This window comes from Thermobia domestica, chromosome 13 (assembly GCF_964235325.1).
Source record: "Thermobia domestica chromosome 13, izTheDome1.hap1.1, whole genome shotgun sequence".
In the NCBI taxonomy this organism is placed as follows: Eukaryota; Metazoa; Arthropoda; class Insecta; order Zygentoma; family Lepismatidae; genus Thermobia; species Thermobia domestica.
The window spans coordinates 73,820,119-73,842,429 of NC_137466.1; the positions used below are offsets into that span (position 1 = coordinate 73,820,119).

Genomic DNA, 22,311 nt, shown 5'->3' on the forward strand with positions numbered 1-22,311 from the left:
TATGACTTGCGCCACTACTGTAGCTTTAATCCCTCCATATAGCTATAAGGAAGCTTCGAAGTTTACAGAAGTTAGAGTACTTACGTTATAGTTTATATATAAAAATGAATGTTTGTCCGGTATACAAATCCATACGGTTGACTTGACATACTTCAAAATGATTTTATCGAAGAGACCGTAGGCTATACAGAACTTTTTGTTTTGTATCCTAAGAGAGTTCAAGGGGACTTCAGAAAGGAAAAGGTGGTTTAAAATTTACTTAAAAATAAAATATCTCACGAATTTTTTATGTTAGGAAGATGAAACTCGGTATGTAACATGATTTCTAATAACAAATTGGCATATACATGTGCCCTACAATCTGAAAAAAAATACTGTGGGGGTAAGACATCCCTAGGAGGTGGGAAGGGGTGAAATGTAAAAATAATCGAAAATTACTTATATTAGTGTTGAATTCATAGTTTTCGGGGTCGGTGACATGAATAGTAACACTCTCGATGCCGTTCAAGTCCAACTTTAGACCCCATCGTTATGGAGGATTGGGAGTGTGTGTGAAAAAATAACATGTCCTGAATGACTGATATTAATGTTGAATTCATAGTTTGCGGAATTGCTAAGCTGATTCGTGAAAGTCCGATGATATTTTTACCCAAGTTTACTCAAGAAGAAGTGTGACAGTTGGTCCAAGAACTGACAGGGGCAAAGCAGAAGGTATTTATTTATTTCAACCATATTGAGAGGAACAACGCCGAAAACATTGCTATTCGTGATTTATTTATTTACCACTCATATTGATAGGGCCAACGCTGAAGGCGATACAATTTTATTTATTTATTTCATTGATATGGACAGGGGCAATGCCGAAAGCGTTGTTTTTTCTTATTTATTTACTTTACTCATTTCTTCACCTTCACAGATGATATATTGAATAAACCTTATCTTCCCCATGCGAAGAATGGGTATTTCAGCTAATTTAAATATATTATTCAGAAGTCATGTGAAAGCTTTATTAGGCCATAAATAAATAGAAGCAACTCATGTGGAATACAGAATAAAAGTATATTAACAATAGCGATTTGTAGGCTTAATACTAGCTACCATAAGTTTTACCTTAAGATACAGGATTCATCCCCTACGAAAGTGGAGCTAAATTGGTAGTTAAATGGTCCTATTGATCCTTGTTTAACAGAAAGCAACAACTCTCTACTTGTGAAATTAAGAAATAACGGTTTAGGAATAGAATCAGCAGGGCTGCGTAAAATCTAATACTGCATTCCAGTTCTTAGGCAAATAGTGAATAAAACAGAGGATGATCCAATTTGAAGATTGATCTAACGAGGCCTTCAGGTCATTCACTCTCTAGATACGTAGATATACTTGAAATTCGGTCTCTCTTAATTTATTCGACGTTCTATGGATGTGAGTTTGACTGGAAGTTAGCCTTTTTCACGCACTTTTATTAGAGATTATGAAGATGTTTTTCAGCCTGTTGGTCCATCTATAGCTTTAAATTCTTTATTTCTCTGTCTTTTCCGTAAATCTTTCTGTGTTTTGCATTTTGTTCGCCATCTTGGATCCACCATTTTGAATTTTATACTTTTGTTATCCGATTCATAAATACCACATCGAATATCTCTATATACTCAATTTCAGATCCATAGCTTATATTTTATAATTTGCGTCTGCTTTGTTGGATCCGCCATTTTGATTTGTAATTTTTTTTTTTATGTCAGATTCCTATTTAGCTACCTTTAAATCCTATATATACCACGTCTCAAACAATTACATCATAGCTTCCTATTTTGTCCACGTTTTCTGGTGTTCCAGATTGTGCCTTGTTCGGATCTTCTAGTCGTCGCCACGCCCCGTACAGGCACCATTCAAGCGAGATATTTTACATGTGAGGTGTAGTCGGTGTGGCTCTTGGAACGATATATAACACGTGCAGATCTCCGCGTACCACTTCACCCACTTCCATTGTCAATTTCCGTCAAGAGTCCGAGTCATACTTTTTTATGTTTTCTGTTGAGTTTGACCTAACACGTTCAGATTTGCAAACAATAATGTTCTTTACCAGAATCATCAAAGTTACATAAAAGCCATATTGACCTAGATTTCATAAATATATATATATATATATATATATATATATATATATATATATATATATATATATATATATATATATATATATATATATATTAATGAAACGAAAGATGTCTACACACCTCAGACACAAAGTTACAGAATTTGAAAACATTTTTGTCATAACTTCAAGTATCATGTGTTGCGTCTCGGAAATTTTATAGGAATTACAAAACTCTACGAAATTTGGAAAATCAATTTGAATTTTCGAGAAGTCATTTTCAACTGGATGCTCTATAATGTTACAGTTTGTTGGTCGTATTCTCAGTAAACCACACACATACACACAATAACAACAACAACAACAACAACAAGACAGCAAACTTAGTGTTGATAGAAGACAGTGGTTGGTGTCTGGCAAAAGAAATAAAAAGCCTAGTCAGTAATTTTGTGGTTACACTACTTGTGGAGTTATGGCCAATCGTGCACTGCTAATAATAATTTTTTAAAATCCCATTTCATCCATGTCGTTCCTTCCTTTTCACTGCTCAATCTGTTCTTTCTGTCCTCGCTCTGATTGTGAAAGGCCATTCCTATGTCATACATTGGCCAGTTTCAAAAATTGCAGTTGTTGGATCTGTCACAACAGTTTATTAGAATCACGCAAGTGAACCCTATAAGATTGTAATATTAGTACGCCCGTCAGTTACTCTGCACGATAACTCTTGAACGAATTCGAATTTATTTTTATTTGCAACAGATAGGTACAGAGATTCTCTCTTCCGAGTTCGTTAATGGAGTGAATCTTTTAACATCGTCAAAGGTAACGGACAGTTTAACAATGGCTGTCCACGTCTTATTTTCTCTAATATTTTTTTTTAAAAAAAGGTAGTAGAATTTGCAGTCGCGCCATTAGATACCAACAAAGATCCTCCAGATTTTGACATCTACCGGACGAAACTGAAACTTATAGCACGTGATTCTGTCTATTTTCTAACAGTTTATATGGGCTTTATTAAATCATTCCATTTAAAAAAAAATCATATAAAGTGTTTCGTGAGTACATTTTGAGGAAATGTAACATTTAATATGCAACATTTTCTTAAATACAATAATTAATCAGCATGTAGTGTTTCTTGTGATAAACCTTTCGTGGGAATGGTTAAATACAGTACAAACGTGTTTAGTAATGCTACACCAGGGAACACATAGACAATTCTATAAGATAACAAAAGTCCTTCCTTTCAAGTCTAAGACAAATCTTAGCACTGAGAAATCCTGATCTATCATTCTTTCTCACTTTCAGTCTCTTGGAGGCGGTTTCAACTCTCGTGATTATCCTGTTACACCAAATTTGTTTAAAAAAAAAGAAAAAGAAATTTAAAAAATCTTTCAGTACAACGTCGCACGATTATGCCATATTTTGGCTAAGGGAAAAGGATGGTTAAGGCAAGTGAACAATGATGGAAGAATTGGTAAAATGAGAATGTGCGAGGAAACAGGAATACCTAGATAAACCTAGATAAAACCGACGCACACGATGTTGTGGCCGGGTATCTAACCAGGAACCCCACACATCGGAGGGAAGCTCTTTACCACTAAGCCACTGTGATAGTGAGGAAATGGATCATTGTGGACCAACGCGTAATTGTTAGTTGTTTTTCAATACAGGAATTTCCTATGTGGTGAACGTCGATGAGGATAATGCTTCGTGGGAGCGGATTGAGGAGAATGCTGGTAAATCAGAAGAGAATTATGGTTCTGAGGAAGGGAGCAACGACACAAAATGGACTTTTGCAAGTTTCCGTCATATAACTATCATTTGCTCACCGATTATCACATTCTAGTTTCATTATAAACTTATAGAAAATCGTTTCCTGAAATAAAGCATGAACTTACTTTTAGATTTAAAATGTCGGTCAAAAAAGTGCGTAGATTATGATAATAAGTATGATATATCAATTTTAATTCGGGATAGTTAACGCTTGGAAGCATGTTTTCAAAGAAATCGTTTTTTTTAAATTACAGAAGTGCCATGATTTCCATAAGTATCACTGTTTGGAATGTGTCAACTAATGATTTGATTTATCTGGTTGATTGGATTAAGGTTTAGTGTCTATTTCTGGACCGAGGCTATATGGGACGTGAGCCTTCAGCTTAACGTGGGATCCAAACCTCATGAGCTCCTGCCGGGAATCGAACACAGGTCTCCCGCGCCAAAGACGAGTATACTAACCATATAGCCACGAGGGAGTTCTGCCTGTATTATTATTGATCAATAATAATAATAATAATAATAATAATAATAATAATAATAATAATAATAATAATAATAATAATAATAATAATAATAATACACGATAGGAGCTATTTTTCTGTTCGCACCAAGAATTTAAAAAGAAAATAAACTGTAAACTCAATTAGACCAAAGTAGTTTCGAAATGCGGAAGAAGGGGAGAAGTTTTCTGTGAGATGACAACACTGGCTGATTAGTTGATTCAATGTGGGAGAGAGCGAGCACAATAAGCCTTGTTGGATTCTTCCTTGTGAGCACGTATACAAGGGAGAACGATGTTCCCTTTCTATTCTTTGTCCTCCTTCCGTGTTTACAAATAGACAGAAAGAAAAGGCGAGAGAAACTTTGTCCCTGTCCACTGACATCGATTCGTTACGTTTCAAGCTGAATCAAACAAATGATTCTTTTTTGTATTGTCCTTCACTGCTAACGAATTGGCTATCGACCTCTAGCGGCAATTCTATGTATTAAATAATGTTCTGTTTTCCCCCACCTTACCCTACAAGTGTTTTCGTTCTTGTTTTCAGTAGCATAAAAACCGAATGAATAATTTTGCGATTAATCAGCAATCTGGAAACGAATCTGAGAATAAAGGGTGTCGTCATTATTATCATAATAATTACTATGCTATACGTAACTGGGGATCACTTGCTGCTAGTTGAGAAAGTTTTGTGCTATGGTCATCATCTAATGTATTCATTTAGACGTAAGAATTTATCCCTTTAATATTGTCAATCAAATAAGATAACGAAACAAGTAAATACGAAATTCATTAATGTACGGTTACCCGAACTTCGGTCATCGAACCATGTTTAGTCACGCCTTTGTTGTCATTGTTTATAATTGAATCGACAATTGCTCTCTGGGAAATGGGAGCCGCGGTGGCTCAGTGGTAGAGCGTTCACCTTTGGTGCATAGGGTCCTTGGTTCGATTCCAGCTCGCGCCAAGTGAGCTTTATGGTGGACAAGGACCGTGTGCATGGGTTTCCTCGGAGTTCTCCCGTTTCCTCTCACTTTCTTTATTCCACCATTTCTCATCATCACCATCTCCTTTAGCTTAGCCGGCATAACCGTTGGACGTAAAACTTAAAGATTGCATTTCACTTTTTTTTTCTGAGAAGTGAGAGAGTGTGGTGGGAAATGGCTTGTACTGTGACAGTTTAACTTGCATGAAAGTCTGTGTGCTCTCTAAGTAGAGCGTATTCAAGCTCAGGGAGTTAACGTTGAATTTATCACCTACACATTTCGAAGCAACATTAGCCATCTGCTAACACAGTGATGGACAAACTACAGACTGCGGGCAAGATGCTGCCTTTTGAAATACTCTATCTGGGCCACGACATGATTTCTAGTCCGACAAATGAAAAGAATAAGGTTACTAGACATCACCTTTTATCCGGACATGTCCTTTTTTTGTAGGCTCTAAAAATAAAACGGTGCAGTTTTTAGGAAAGTGGGGAATATTCTCTTTCTCGGGGCTACAGACAATTGATCCAACTTGTAACATTGTTGTTCTCTTTCCTTTGGCCCCATATTGAATAAACTAATTTCATATATAATTTCTACGCACTGAGGACAATTAATGTCGTGTCATCGTTAGCCTACTCGCCTTCGATATATGGCAACTCTATTTTCTAAGGATTCCGGCACCTACTGAAGAAGGGACCCAGTGGTCATTTACTGAAAAAGGACCCCAATTGTCATTTTACTGAAGTAGAGTCCCAGTTGTCGTTTTACCAAAGTAGAACCCAGGTTACACCTTTGTTTAATTTTAGGGGAAATACCTATATTTTGTTCAGATGATGGGACATCAGTAGCATCTTTATTTAGATTATTTTCAACTCTTTTGGAAATTGTATGGTGGTTCCATTCCTTGTTTTACTAGTTAAATGGATAGCATATGGATCGAGAAAGACACAGCAATGAGAAAAAGGCTAGGGTGTACTCCTGAAGTGAGGTGCAGACCGATCGCCTTAAGGCTTTGAGAAGTGAGCAAAGGCTATCTCTTAACAATGGACAGAAAAAGTTAAGGAAGCGAGTCCAAAAATAACAAATCAGAATAGGAACGTGTAAAGGGGCTAAGTAGAAGGGATCAAGATCAAAGGAAATATGAAATGGATACGACGGAAGAGACTTAGCAGAAAAGCAATTTGTGTTCACCCCAGGACGGTCAACAACGGATGCAATATTTGTACTTAGAATGCTAATAGAATAGTATAAAGAATATCAGAAGAACTACCATAAGGTTTATATCGACTTAGAGAAAGCGTATGATAGAGTTCAAATGGATCTTATTTGGTGGGCACTGAAGAAGAAGTGTGTTACGAACGCATACATCTGTATAATTCAATATATGTATGGAAAGATGTAGGACAGGAGTGAGGGGCGCATGTGCAATAAGATTTTTAAAAAATCACAGTTAAATGGGACTCCGTCAGAGATCTAGTTTAAGCTCATACCTTTTTTGCACTTGTGATGGACAAGCTTACAATGGATATCCAAGAGTTAGTTCCTTGGAATATGCTCTTTGTGAACGGCATCGTGCTGGTGAATGAGACCAAGGCAGCACTTCAAGAGGAGTTAGATACCTGGAGAGGAACGTTGGAGAGCAAAGAGAATCTCCAGCAAAACGAAGACAGAATATTTATATTGTCCATTCAGCAAAAAAAGTAATTGAAAACACAAGAATACGACTGAATGAAGAAGAGGTGATAACGACGAAGAAATTCAAGTACTTAGGATCAATATTACAGGAAAATGCAGGAATAGAATAAGTGTAAACAGCAGAATTAGCAGCGGTTGGAGAAAATGGAGAGAAGCTGCAGGAGTATTGTGTAACCGTAGGGTACCAACACGCTTTAAAGAAAAACAAAAAGTTTACAAAACAGAAGTGAGACCCGCCACATTATACTGAGTGGAATGTTGAAAGACGAAGAACAGAGAGAGGGACAAAAGTTGCATGTTGTGGCGATGAGGATGCTGTAGTAGATTTGTGGAGTAGTGCGGAGAGATAGGATTAAGAATGAAGTGTTCCGAGGAAAAGTAAAAATGACATTACTAATACAGAAATAATACAAGAAAGTAGACTTCGGTGCTTCGAGCATGTAAGAAAACATCCTTTGGAATGCGTACCTCACTGAGTGGATGCAGTAGAGCTGAATGGGAAACGAACGCAAGGCTGACCAAGGAAGAAGTGGGAAGATTTTATGAAGAACGATATCGTGCAGTGTGATGTCACAGTGGATATGGCACAAGACAGTGGAAGTCAGTGATTCGTAAATCCAATCCCAGCTAACTGGTGAAAAAGGCGTTGGGAAAGAAGACAATAGTTGACGCAACTTGAAGCCTTAAGAAGAATATATTGTTTCTGGGGGTTCTAATAGTAGACATTTTATTGAAATGGGCCAAGATCATACTCATATATAAACATGTTCGTATCATAACATACGCAGTAAGAAAGTTTTATCTTGAAGTTGCCCCCTCGAACTACGGGGATCTTAAATGGGAGGCAGTTGCCTCCTGCAGCCCTCACAAGTAACGGCACTGCAAAAGATCTCAAATTCGAATCTACCAGCCAGTCATAGTAACTAAGACTTTTCTAGGTTTTTCTCAATTCCACAGGGAAAATGACGAGATTATGGCTTTAAGTATAGACCCCAGAAAACCTTTTTCCATTTCTTATCCAGTTATTACGTAATTATTCCAGTATGAATTGACCTTGGAAGTTAGTACCTGGAATGTCATGGAATAAAACAGAAATATTTTGTTATGTCAAAGGAATATAACTGTTTGTAGTCTCCATTCAAATATTCATAAGTTGATTATTCACATTACAGAACATTGGAAGAATAAAATTATATATGAAATATATCCTAAATATGAAGCGTTCAGAGTAGAAGAGGGCAAATCCAGTTATCAAATTTGTGAGAAAAAGAGGCATAAAATTTGTACGGTGCGCTTAAAGAGATTGAAAAGTTAACACAGTCTGTTTTTTTTTTAACAGTGAGTTATTTACAATACCTGGGTATGAATCTTTTAATCTCTAAAAGGAGCTTCAGATAGAAATCTTAAACATGAGGGGCCTTATGCAGAGACGTTCTGACGTGTGATTAGTGGCATACTAAAGAGTTCGACTAACATATGTTTGCTGCAGTAGTCAAGTCTTTAGTATGACACTAGTCGTTCGTCAAAACGACTCTGCATAAGGCGAGAGATATTTACAATATAAGTAAAGAAATCGGATTTGACTTCTTTGTGCACGGAACATGTCATATGTAGATTGAACCTACTTGAATATCTCAAATGTGATCGTGAAGTTCCGGAAACGCTCGCGTTTTGTCAATTTCTTCTTAAAGAAAGGCCTCTAAATGAGTACATGTATTTCATTTGCTTTTTCTTTGTTCGAAAAATACTTGATTATGTTAAGACAACAAAGAGAATAGAAAGAAGATCTTCTCCACCTCCTTCTGAAAGTCTTTTACGGGAGGAAAGAATATCCACTATAGTACGTCTGATAGGCTTTCTCTTTTTATGTTATAGTGTTCAGAGAAAATGTCCTACGGATGAAACGCCCAAGTCAATCTTTGGCAAGAGCACTTTTCAGGTGCATGCAGAGAGTTGATCTTCGTCACAGCGTGAGATGAATCTTCATTATTTTTTGAGTGCGGTTCCCTTACTCTGTCCTCTCCCTCTCTTCTTAAGAGTCAGCAATCTTTATAGATACATGTTTCTTTTTTTTTATTCCTTTATATAGAGATTTTCTTGCATTTTTCCCTTGCAGAATTTTCTATCAACTTGTTCCTTTCACTAAAGGAAAATACAAACTTTTTTCTTTCTTTTTTTTTACTCCCATTCCAGTGATTCCTTCTTGGAGACCAAAACACGATCCCTTCTTTCTTGCTTCTTCTTCTTCTTCTTCTTCATTTTCGTGTCACCACCACAAACCCCTCTCCTTCTACCCTGTCCTGATTCTGCGATGCTCGTTTTTAATCACTGCTGGGGGTTTTCGAGTTTCTTTTTTTCGGTTGCAGAATTTGAGGAACGATCGTGCGGAGTGTGTACACGCCAACAGCATGTTGCTGTACTCCAACTGTCCTGGTCTTTCCTTCTTTTCTCGAATTTTATTCGGTACTACTTGCTTGCTCCTATTCCGTAATATGTTTTCCTTTTCATATACATATACTCACACGCAACATATTTTCCGCGGTTTTTTCTTATATATGAAAAGAAAAGACCTAAAAAAGTTTTTTTTTTTTTTTTTTTTTTTTTTTGCGATGGTTTGGACAAGTATGACAGGAAGTTATTGGAAATCATTCACTGAGTATAATCAAGTGGTTTCTTTTCCTTTTTCTTGCTTTCTTCCTTATGGCTTGAAGTTAATGTGATGTCACTAAATCATCACCATTTACAAAGGAAAAGCGATTTAAAATATGTACTAAAATAGAAAATAGAATCACCAGGAGATTGACGTATGAAGACTTTTTTTTTCTTTCAAAGAACTGTCTTCAGGCTGATGGCACGTTGTAGATGATGGGCATTGCGCTTTTTAAAAAAATAGTATTTGGTTGTTAATAATAATGAATGCTTCACTAGAAAAGTGAAGTCGTGACAAACGTTATTTTCGTGGAATCTTTGCATCGAAATTTAAGTCCAAGAGAAAGGACAAGAGTGATGAATTCTTAAAATAATAATTAATTAATTAATTAATTTTAAAAAGTTAACAATGTTTGGTATAGATGTGGGAATGCAGTTTTAGATGCTTCTCTAGTAACCGTGCGTTGCACTAAGATTCAGATCACTAAGCACGAATGGTTCGGTTGGTTGGTAAGAGTTTAGCATACCTTTCAGCACTGTGGTTGTAATGAGCAGTAGGCCTACAATTTAACGTGGGATCAGAGCAATATCAACTCCCACCAGAAATCGAATCCGGTTCTCCTGCGCCAAAAGCATGCATGTTAATCATATAGCCACATAGTTACTTGCAAGACGAAATTTGAAGGTTATCTTACGGTTAGACCAGCAGGAAGTGTTACTAGATGTCACTATTCTTGAATAATTTTCGTTGCAACTATATTCATGTGCTTAGTTTCAATTTATTTTAAAATACAGTGTAATGTTTTCTTATTTTCTTTTTATAGGTTCTACAGATGCCCTACAGAAGATCAAACCCGAGCCACGATCCCCGAATACTTGCTATAAATCGTGCTTGGAGGCAGCGACTGGTGTGGTGGCAGAAAACTGCAGGGATCGACTTGGGGGCTACCAAGTGGATAGGCTCATGTCTTATCCAAGCACTGTTGTCTCCTCCTGCATGAGGGAATCCTTCGACAGTTACGTCAGTGGCACTATGTCACAGCAGCGATCTTCCCTCACAAAAGAATCGTATTTCACCACTTGCTCAAACCACTATAAAGCTCACGACATTCCACACGATTTCAGTGGGATTAAATTTTCTGGAATGTCAGCAACGTCCATGGCACCAACCAACAGTGATCAACTCAACTGCCTCTCGTCAAGAATGCCAATTTGCTCCAATCGGTGAGTTAATAATAATATATTACTTAATTTCAAGTTTCCTGCAAGACAATGAAGTTCCATTTTGTAAATTTGCTTATTAATGTTATTCGATTGTGATTAATGGCGATCAGAATCATTGAAATTAAAACTTCACCAAGCTCTGCTTTTGTGGAAAAAGCAGTTCATTCACTCTATTCGCATGCGAGGTGGCCTCGAGTAGCGTAGTCGCTAACGCCCTCGCCTTCGGTGACAGCAATCCCAGGTTCGATTCCCGGTGGGCGCAGTCGGTCGAAAAAGTAAAAAAGAAAGATTTTTTTAAAGGCAAGTCATCCTGAATGAGGTTTCCCTGGATTTTCCTCATTCACACTCAAAGCAAATGCCGGGGTGGTACCTAACTTATAGGTCCCAGGTCGATTTCTTCCTTCCCTTTCCCCGCTGAAGGACGTCATCCCTCATATGTGACGGGCTAACTGGCCATAGATGCTGAAAGCCCAGAAATCTAAATCCTACACATACATAAATTCTGTTTAGTGACGATCTTACTCCAATGCAGTAATCTTGCATCAAAAATAAACTCTTGTTAATACAGTAGAGAGGATCACGCGAATATAATTATGTATGAGATATCGATAGCCACCATTAAAGTCACCGTTATCCATTAGGATTGACTTCAGTAACGAATTCGGCCGAGATAATCGTTCTATTTATTGCTAAAAAAGAAAAAAAAACAGAATTCACAAATTCACTTACATGTATGGGATATGGGTTCTAGATAGCCGGCGTTATCCGTTAAGTTTTTGGCGGATTGACTTCATTAAGAACCTGGAAGAGATTAATTACTTTAACTACCTATTACAAGAAACAAAGTCAAGAAATTTGCTTACATATACTGAATATGGCCTGTAGATAACCACCGTTAAAATTGCCGTTATCTGTTAATATGTTAACGGATTGACTCGATTAACCAAGTCAGTCGAGATAATTGCTCTAGCTATCTATTGCAGAAATCAGATTTATAAAATTTGTTGCATGTAAGAGATATGGGCTATAGATAGCCACCGTTAAAGTCGCCGTTATTTATTAAATTGTTAACGGATTGACTTCATTAATGAACCTGGCCGAGATAATCGCTCTAACTACCTATTGCGAAAAATAGAAGTAAACAATTTGCTTAGATGTATTGGATATGGGCTATAGACAGCTACCGTTAAAGTCGCCGTTATCCGATATATTAACGGATTGACTCTATTAACGAATTCGGTCAAGGTAATTGCTCTAGCTATCTATTGCAAAAACAGAATTTAAAAATTCTCATGCGTTCAAGAGTTATCGTGCAGAATAACGAACGGACAACAGTACACTTCTATACACTTAAACAAGCTCTCTACTCTTGACAGCAGTCGTTTCAAACTGTTTGATATGTGACGTAGGATTGAGGTTTTAAGATTCAAGAAAGAACAGAGGGAAATTGGTGGATCAAAGGATGGGAAGAAGCGAGATATTAAGATAGAATTAAACAAATGTTGGCAATGCACCAGAAGCCACGAAGCCAAAAAAAACATCGACTACACCATCAGTGTTCTTGTTTGTCTATCAGTCACCATTGAATTTCATTAAATCTCAAGTTCTCTGTCTGCTCCTTATTCTTTGTGTGTGATTTACTAGAGAATGAGAGCAGCAAACTGTGACGTCACAAAAAAAATCCATTTGGAAATGACTACTTTACAGAATACTTTCGAGACTATGTTATATAAACCTGGATGTGATAGAAGACGTCAAAACGAACAATTTGTAAACAGATACAGAATATCTGTCTGGAAACGTACTGTATAGCTACTACTATACGAAATGAAAAATGAAATCTTTAGTTTTACGTCCCACGCTTATGCCGGTTAGGCTAAAAGAGACGGTGATGAAAGATGAGTGAAATGGTGGAATGAAGAAAGTGGGAGGAAACTGGATAACCCCGAGAAAACCCACGAGCACGGTGTTCGTCCATCACAAAGTACACATGGCGCGAGCTGGGATCGAACCAGGGACCCCTACCGGAGGTGAACGCTATACCACTGAGCCATCGCGCCCCCTACTATTATACGAGTCCATACATATATCCGTATTATCCTCGAAACTTGTAATCTTAGAAAGCCATGAATTCTATATCAAAAGCTTGTTCAAAAAGACTTCTATTGTAAACTATAAAAGACAAGATTTACTATATGATCTGTGTCTAATGATATTCTATTAAGTACTGTAAGGCTTACCTGTATGTTAGGCAACATCAGGTCCATTGAAAAATTGTCAACTTAAGAGGTAGCAGATGTGCTTTGAAGCAAAAGATATTGTAGATCGTAGTATCTCCAACTGCAGTAACTATGATTATTAGCTAGGTATTAATTTATGTTTTATAAATAATACTTACAAGTAACACTTGCCAAGTGCAACACTCTGATTTTGATCAAATTTAGCAGGTAGATACTACACATAAAATAAACGAATACGCGTTTCTTTTTTTTTTTAATTTTCTGCGGAAAAACGGTATTAGGGGGCAAAAGCCTCCACCAAAAATTTTGAAAGTTGACGCCCGAAAGGCAAAAACAAGTGAAACAAAGCGAACGAAATTGTGCACAGATATTGTAGACATAAAATGAGGGAATACGTGTTTCGTAATTTATTGGATAAAACGGTTAGGTGGGGCACGGACCCCTCCAAACCTTTGATCACGAAATATCCAAAGTGCTAATAACAGTATGTCAGATGTGTGTAAAGAACATGAAGAATTGTAACGAATCTTTGTATCTTTGTGTAGGGACAATACTAAAAAAAACGGATATGAGTTTATATATATATATATATATATATATATATATATATATATTTTTTTTTTTTTTTTTTTTTTTGCGGAAAAACGGTTTTGGGGGACAAAAGCCCCCACCAAAAATTTTGAAAGTTGATGCCCGAAAGGCAAAAACAAGTGGACCAAAGTGAACGAAATTGTGCACAGATATTGTAACGTAAAATGAAGGAATACGTGTTTCGTATTTTCCTGAAAAACACTGTTAGGTGGTGTACGGACCCCTCCAAACCTTTGATCACAAAATATCAAAAGTGTTAATAACAGTATGTCAGATGTGTGTAAAGGACATGAAGAATTGGAACAAAACTTTTTGTAGGGACAATAAGCAAAAATTAAACGAATACGGGTTTCTAATTTTCTGCGGGAAAACGGTTTCAGGGGGCAAAAGCCCCACCCAAAATTTATAAAGTTGACGCCCACAAGGCAAGAAGAAGTGGACCGAAGTGAATGAAAATTGTGCACAGATATTATAAACGTAAAATGAGGGAATACGGGTTTCGTATTTCTTTTTTAAAAAAAGGTTGAGAGTGACACGGACCCCTCCAAACTTTTGATCATGAAGTATCAGAAGTGCCTAAACGGCATGGAGAATTGGAACAAAACTTTGTGTAAAGACAATAAGCAAAAAAATAAACAAATATGAGTTTCTTATTTTCTGCGGAAAAATGGTTTTAGAGGGCAAAATCCCTACTCAAATTTTGAAAGTTGACGCCCGAAAGGCAAGAAGTTGACCGAAGTGAATGAAATTGTGCACAGATATTGTGGACGTAAAGTGAGGGAATACGGCATTCGTATTTTTCTGAAAAAAAAAAAATGTTGCGTGGGGCACAGACCCCTCCAAACTTTTGAACACAAAATGTCAAAGTGTTCATAACAGTATGTCAGAAGTGCATAAAGGACATGAAGAATAGGAACAAAACTTTGTGTAGGGAAAAAAAAAAGAAAAAAAATGCAGAGGTTGTTCAGCCTACGTTTAGCCGATTTCGTTCCTTCCCCCTCCCGGGTAGAATGGACTCACCCGATCTGGCTCATGGTGTCCTGCAGTGTTGTGCAGTGGCTTCCTGGGAACGGAGTTGTTTTTCCGCGTGGACGACAATAACGCACAAAACAGGACCATTGTTGTAAGTGTTGTGTTAAATTTGTTTCCAAGTGTGTGGATTTCCGCTCTGTGACCAAAATGCCGACCAAACTAAGCCGGTTTTGGGAAGGCTATGTTGCGGCTCTTTATGACGCCCACTTTAGTGTTTCTGTCATTAGAAAACAGCGCAAGAAGAATGATTGCAACATCAGTTTAAGTGGAATAAAAAATGTTATTAAAAAGTACAAGGGCAACGAAGAATTTGGATCACCAACGAATTTGCCTAGGAAGCGTTCCTCTGCATGGTGGAATGCACCAAGGCCACCTCCACCATGCAGAGGAAACTTTGCAAAATGGCAATGCAAGAAAATCCGGCAACACAAAGGTGTATGGCTAATCGTCTTGACGTGTCTTTGGGGACTGTGAGCCGGACGTTACACCATCAACTCAAGCTGGAAAACGTCATGAAAGCTCGCGGCCATCTTCTCACGGATGCCCACCAAAACGAACGAAAGTGTAATGCCCGGAAGCTGTACGAACGACATCTGGCAAAACAAAGGTGAATGTACGTCGTAACACTCGATGAAGCATGGATTTACCTTTCCGACTGCGGCAAACCGAGAGCTATCATGAACCGAGAGAAAGACGCCAAGAACTTCAGAAAGTGGGTCCGTGTCTGTAAAGAATTCTTCCCAAAAGGGTTCATGGTCGTTACTGGCTACTGCTACCGAGGTAAACTGAAGATTCGTAGAATGGCGAAGAACTGCAAAATAAATTCGCAGTATTTTCCGGAGCAGATCATGCGGCCGATCTACGAGCATGAGATTCCAGCAATGTATGAAAATTACGCCAATCTGGTGCGCATTCACATGGACAAGGCCTTATTACATATCTCACGATCCTCTCTCGCATTCTACAGGGAGATGGAGGAGGCAAGTGGTATACAGGTGATACCATTCAATGAGGTACCTTTTAAATCTCCAGATTCAAGTCCTATGGACTATTGTGGATGTGGATTGCTGAAGCGGGGTTCTAGAAAATGGCGTGTGACAACTGTGGAAGGACTTTGGAAAGCTGTGCAAAGGGAATGCGACAAGATTCCCCTCCCAGTTCTTCCGAGAAGCCTATTACAGTGGAAATTACGCTGTCGGGCTATTGTTAGGAACCAAGGGAGACACATCGAGCACTTACGGACCTGGCGCCATGGATTCTTCTCAATTTTTAGGTAAGTCGAAATTGGCCAAATGTACGTAGACTGAACAACCTCTGTAAACGAATGCTGTTTTTTTCTGCGGAAAAACGGTTTTAGGGGGAAAACGCCTGCACCCAAAATCTTGAAATTTGACGTCCGAAAGTCAAGAAGAACCGAAGTGAATGAAATGGTGCACAGACATTGTAGAAGTAAAATGAGGGAATTCTTTTTTTCGTATTTACGAACCCCTCCAAACCTTTGATCAGGAAATATTAAAAGTGCTAATTTCAATATAGTATGCCAGAAGTGCCTAAAGGACATGAAGAACTGCAACGAAACTTTGTGTAGTGACAACACGTTAAAAAAACTAACACTTTTTTTATTTTCTGCGAAAAAACGGTTTTAGGAACAAAAGCACTCACCCAAGATTTTGAAAGTTGTCATCCGAGAAGCAAGAAGAAGTGGCCCGAAGTGAATGAAATTTTGCAGAAATATTGTGGAGGTAAGATGAGGGAATACGTGTTTCGTATTTTCCTGAAAAAAAAAAAAAAAAAAAAACTTTTGGGTGGACCGAGGCGTTATGTGGCGGAAGGAGTGGACCGAAGCGAATGAAATTGTGTGTAGATATCGGATATGTAAAATAAGACCTTTCGTGTTTCACAAGTGTCTCCATCCGATTTCTTCAAATTTGGCAGATCAACAGTAAGCACAAACAGTATAGCGTATTTTATAGTATTTCAAGAGGGGCCTTTAACGCTTACAATGTTTTTCTGCATAAACAAAAGCACGTGTCGATTTATTTCCTGTTTACTATTGATGTGTCAAATTTGAAGTAAATCGGATAGGGAAACTTGAGAAGCACGAGAGGCCTTATTTTACATATACAATATCTACACACAATTTCATTTGCTTCGGTTCACTCCTTCCTGCGCTATAACATTATTTTTCGGCACAAATTAAAAAACGTTTCGTTTATTGTTTTGCAAATTGTCTCTATATGAAGCTTCGTATCAATTCTCCACATTCTTTAGAAGCTTCTGACGTATACTTATTTGCACTTTTATATTTCGTAATCAACGGTTTAGAAGGTTCGTGCCCCATCAAACCGCTTTTTACCAGGAAAATATGAAACCCGTATTACCTCATTTTACGTCTACAATATCTGTGCACAATTTCATTCACTTCAGTGCATTTATTCTTGCCATTCGGGCCTCAACTTTCAAAATTTTGGATGGGGTCTTTTTCCCCCCTAAAGCCGTTTTTCCGCAGAAAATAGAAAACCCGAGTTCGTTTATTTTTTGATTATTGTCCCTACACAAAGTTTTGTTCTAATGCTTCATAACCTTTACACACATCTGACGTACTGTTATTAGCACTTTTTATATTTCGTAATCAACGGTTTGGAGGGGTCCGTGCACTACCTAACCGTGTTTTCCAGGAAAATACGAAACACGTATTCCTTCATTTTACGTTTACAATATCTGTGCACAATTTCGTTCACTTCGGCCCACTTGTTTTTGCCTTTCGGGCGTCAACTTTCAAAATTTTTGGTGGGGGCTTTTGCCCTCCGAAAACCGTTATTCCGCAGATACTAAAAAAACACGTATTCGTTTATTTCATGTGTAGTATCTACCTGCTAAATTTGATCAAAATCGGAGTGTTACACTTGGGAAGTGTTACTTGTTAGTAAATACTATTCCTGCAATGTAAAAACATCATATGTAATAAATATACAATATACCTTAGTTTGTCATTTGTATATTATGATGTAAATGCCGTAATTTTAGTAGCATAATGGTTACAATTCGTAGTGATACTTTCTTCTTTTCTCTCGTCTACTTATGACAATCCGCTGTTTCACCCTTCTATACAACATAATATTCAAACGACCTTGTGCATTTAGGAACGTTTACAGTCAAAAAACTTGTCCTGTTATCTCCATTCTTCTTTTATTTTAAACTGCATCGTAAATCCAATTGTTATTTGTTATAAATTTCTTGCAAGCTTTCCGGAAGCAAAAGGATTCAAATTCGTGACTAAAACAAAATGCATTTATAGCTCTATATAGCGTATTCATCTAGATTATACTAGACTAGAAAAGCAGAAATAGCATTTCTTGAACGCGGCCAAGTTCCGAGGTAAAACGTTGGCCAATTTACAGACTAATAACTAGTGCATGTCTTCTCCCTCGTAGCCTTCCGAAGTGTGTGATATAGCCACGAAAATATTCTGTATATTACTTCCATAACCTTATCACAGGACTGAAGCGGTTGAAATATGCCCAATACCAGTATAAATATATGAAATTTCAAACCATCTATTTGATGTTTCTATTGTGTATTGTATCTCTCTACTTAAGTCATAAAAAAGTCATATCTTATGGTACTTATTTGAAGTTTAACATCCTTTCAAACTGTGATATTCTAGGATTACGTACTCTCATTAGGAATCGAATCGAGATTCTTGCGACGTTAAGTATGTAGCTATGACGTATTCAAATAGTACTTACTTCACAAAATATGTGGTGTAAAAAAAGTTAATTACCGTTTCAACCATTCATTAAGTTATAAACACTTTGATCATATTCAATATATTGTTGACGTTGACTAAGCATACTAGTTTAATATCTGGTTTATTGCAGGTACACGCCACCCAGAAGTGATTCTAAATTAGACATTCAACAATCAGAGGTTAGCACTACTAGAACATCATCGTTCTTTAATTTTCCGACAAGCTGCTTTCGGTAAGTGAAGCTTGTATTTTATCACTTTACGATTTCCTCCTATAGTAATCTATAGTTCCCAAGATAGGGTAAAACACTAAGAAACATGAGTCACATTTTCAATGATAGAATACAAGTTACGAATAGCCTGATTTTCCTCCAGCAAAGAGGGTCTCAAGTCTTTTTAAATATTATTTTAGATGCAATTCCATTAAGTTCATTTAATTTTTAACCATACTGCCACATTAGAGTTTTTTAGTCCACAAAATAACTGGAATTCTTAAGTACACTTTAATTGTTAGAAGTTGCATAACTGCTCACTTGAGTTTCATGTGTCCAAGTTGTTTTCTGGTAACGATTTAAATAAATACTCACTTTACTAAGATAGATGCTAAAGTTTTTTCTTCTCCCTATTATTATTATTATTATTATTATTATTATTGACGACACGGTGGCTCAATAGTACAGTGCTTACTTCTTGTTGGTGGGGTCCCTAATTTGATCCCTGGCCAAGTTTGTGGTGGACAACATCATGCCCATGGGTTTCCTTGGGGTACTCCTGTTTTCTCCCAATTTCTCATTTCGCTAATTCTTCGATCGTCATTCACCTATCTTCTTCATCATCTCCCTTAACTTAAGGGGCATATTCGTTGGACATTGAACTGTATTATTATTATTATTATTATTATTATTATTATTATTATTATTATTATTATTATTATTATTATTATTATTATTATTATTATTATTATTATTATTATTATTATTATTATTATTATTATTATTAAGTATTCTGCCTATCGTCAGGTCCTGGGACTAATAGATTTATTCCTTAGTCTGGAGTCTGGCTTCAACGAATCTCCATCTTTAGCTTCCTTCTTTAACTCCAAATATTTTGTTCTATTTTTCAAATCATCGATAAATTCGGTTCTTCTCCCCACTACTCGTTTTTCTTCCATTTCACTTTCTATAGCGGTATAAAGAAAGCAATTTCTTCGCAACATGGGCGTCTCTGGCGGGGGACGAGAGGGACGCGTCCCCCCAATATTTTGAAGTACAAAATATTCAACATATTATTCTAATTTATTTACTAACGACAGAATAACATATAAATAATAATTATTATATTTATTTAGAATATAATACTCAGTCTGTTAAACGATTATAACAGTTCTTGATATACCTCAGGGAGTCTGTGAAGGTAAGCAGAAAGGTAAAAAATGGGATCGAAGATAACAAACATGTTGGGCTAGGCAGTACTATGTAAATAACTTTCTTTTATGCCCCCCCAATTTTACATGCCAGAGACGCCAGTGCTTCGCAAAATGTGTTCAATTCAGTTGGCCTTCTGTGAAGGATGCTAGTTAAAAGAGTCGTATTCTCTCGTACTCGTTGTAAAGCATCTTCTTTCTTAGTCTCTTCATCCATTTTTATCTTTTACATTTTCATTCAACACTACATTTCGAAGCTCCCTAAATATTTCTTCTTTAATATCGGTGATGTTCAAATCTCCAAACCATTCAATCCCATGCTCCATATACATAGCACTTGACTAGCTTTTTCCGTACTTCAATGTTAAGTCTGTTTATTAGGAGTGATCATTCCTTGTTGAAAGTATCTTTAATTCTTTACCTCATCTCTTTAGTGTAGTCCCCATCACCTCGTCATGAGAAATCGTATTCAGGCCTGCTTCCGATGCCTTATTATAAAGCAAAATATAACAGTCTGTGAAGTAACGCTAATCTGCAAACTTGAAAGCATTCCAGAGCTGCGGGTTGCATAAACATCTAGGCGAGTAAGTTTAGGTATACTTAATCTTTATTATAAACCACCACGCCCCAGTCACTCGCGTCATGCTAATTCCTGATAGTTCAGAGTCATGTTAATAATTGTCGCTAGCTGCGCTACCTCAGACGTGACGGCCAAGAGATGTCCCTAACGTGCAGACAATTTGCAGATGAGTCAAAATCTTGGAGAAGGGAAAAAGTATTGAATAAATTGCAAAATTTTGTATCTGGAGGGTGGAATTTCAATACTTAAATGTTCCTATACATTTTACATTTTTTAAGTATAGAGCGACAATAGGGGAAAAGAAAACTTGGTGACCTAAAAAAAAATCGAGATTTCAACGGATTTTTTGGTATTTTGTTCGTCCTAATGTATATACTCATTCATAGAGACCATATTGCTCAATACACCTGAATCATTTTTTTTTAAACTTCAGTATTTTTTAAAAATGAAATTCACCAGAGAACATTTGGGTTTCTTTTCATTTCGATTGCTGATTTTGAACATTAAATTACTGACAAGGGAACATCTTATATTGATGGTAGCATTGCCCAATCAAACAATGAGCAGTCAATAGAAGAGTGAAGAAAAGTGAAAAATCCAAAATTTTACGAGCTGACATCCAGAAACACAGGAGTTACAGACGAAAGAAGGATTTAGGATTACGTGAAGATAGCAATGCAGAAGATACACTAACACAGAAAGAACTTCAAAATGATTAAGGTGGATCACTAGGTGTTCTCGGTGCTATGCTAAATGATGCTTGAATTGTTCGGCATTGCCAGATAGTGTCAAGTGTTTACTGATGCCAGATAATAAAGGGAGTAATTATGGAATTCTACTTAGGTACTTACTAGAGAACTTAGTTTTCAACCCTTACTGCGATTCCGGTTCTCGAACTGCGACGCTAGAATCCAGGAATTTTCTTATTGTGACTGCTACAGTAAACGTACAAATTTGGCAACAGTGCATTATGGCGTTCTGCGCAAGTTTCGTCTCAAAATCTATTTCCTTAAATGTAAATTAATATTTAAATAAAATATGAAACATAACACGAAAAACCGTCAAACAATATATCTATTTCGTGATAAGATTGTTACTTTAAAATACTTTACACACACAAATTAACATTTCATGAAATTGAGCACTTCCAGTAAGATCTAACAGCAACTGCCATCTTGTGTGCTCATTGTAAAACGAATCAAATATTTTGTTTTATTTATTACATTTTTCGATATCAGGAGACACAACCAAATGAGTGAGTATCTTGTGCTGTAGCTGAAATAATACTCTATCTTATAGTACAATATTTATAATATGTAACGTTTCATTGCGCAGTAGTTAAGGGAATGAGCTAAAATATGTACTGACTTCCGGGTGGTGATCCACCTTAAAGTAATCAAAATAACATTTACACAACTGTATAATAAGCAAACATTGTACCCACAGACATGCTCAATAATATCATGTGATGCAGTGTTGCCAACTGAGCACAAAATGGAGTTTTGTTAAATGGCACGGAACACAAATTATAACATCTAGAAAATCTAATTAGGAGTAAAACTATACCTGTGAAGTCATGATGTATAGTGTTGCCAACGTTTGAAGATAGACCTATATGAATCTCGAATGTAGAAGAGTACATACAGTACATGGTTAGAACTAGTTGAAACCAGTGTTTCTTCCAGAGATGTTTTGGACGGCACTGCCCCCCGGAGCTCTGAGAGTGCCTCCCCGGACGAGACGAAAATAATACGTCTATAATATAATAATAAATAAA

The 22,311-nt window shown here is 36.9% G+C and overlaps 1 protein-coding gene across 1 annotated transcript in view; it reads left to right on the forward strand.

The window, feature by feature from the left end:
• Ets96B (ETS variant transcription factor Ets96B) overlaps positions 1-22,311 on the forward strand; it is a 332,448-nt gene that overhangs the window by 153,743 nt on the left and 156,394 nt on the right. The window contains exons 5-6 of the mRNA XM_081735103.1: positions 10,519-10,918; positions 18,663-18,764. Coding sequence (XP_081591229.1) covers positions 10,519-10,918; positions 18,663-18,764 — 502 coding nt within the window. The remainder of the gene's footprint in view (positions 1-10,518; positions 10,919-18,662; positions 18,765-22,311) is intronic.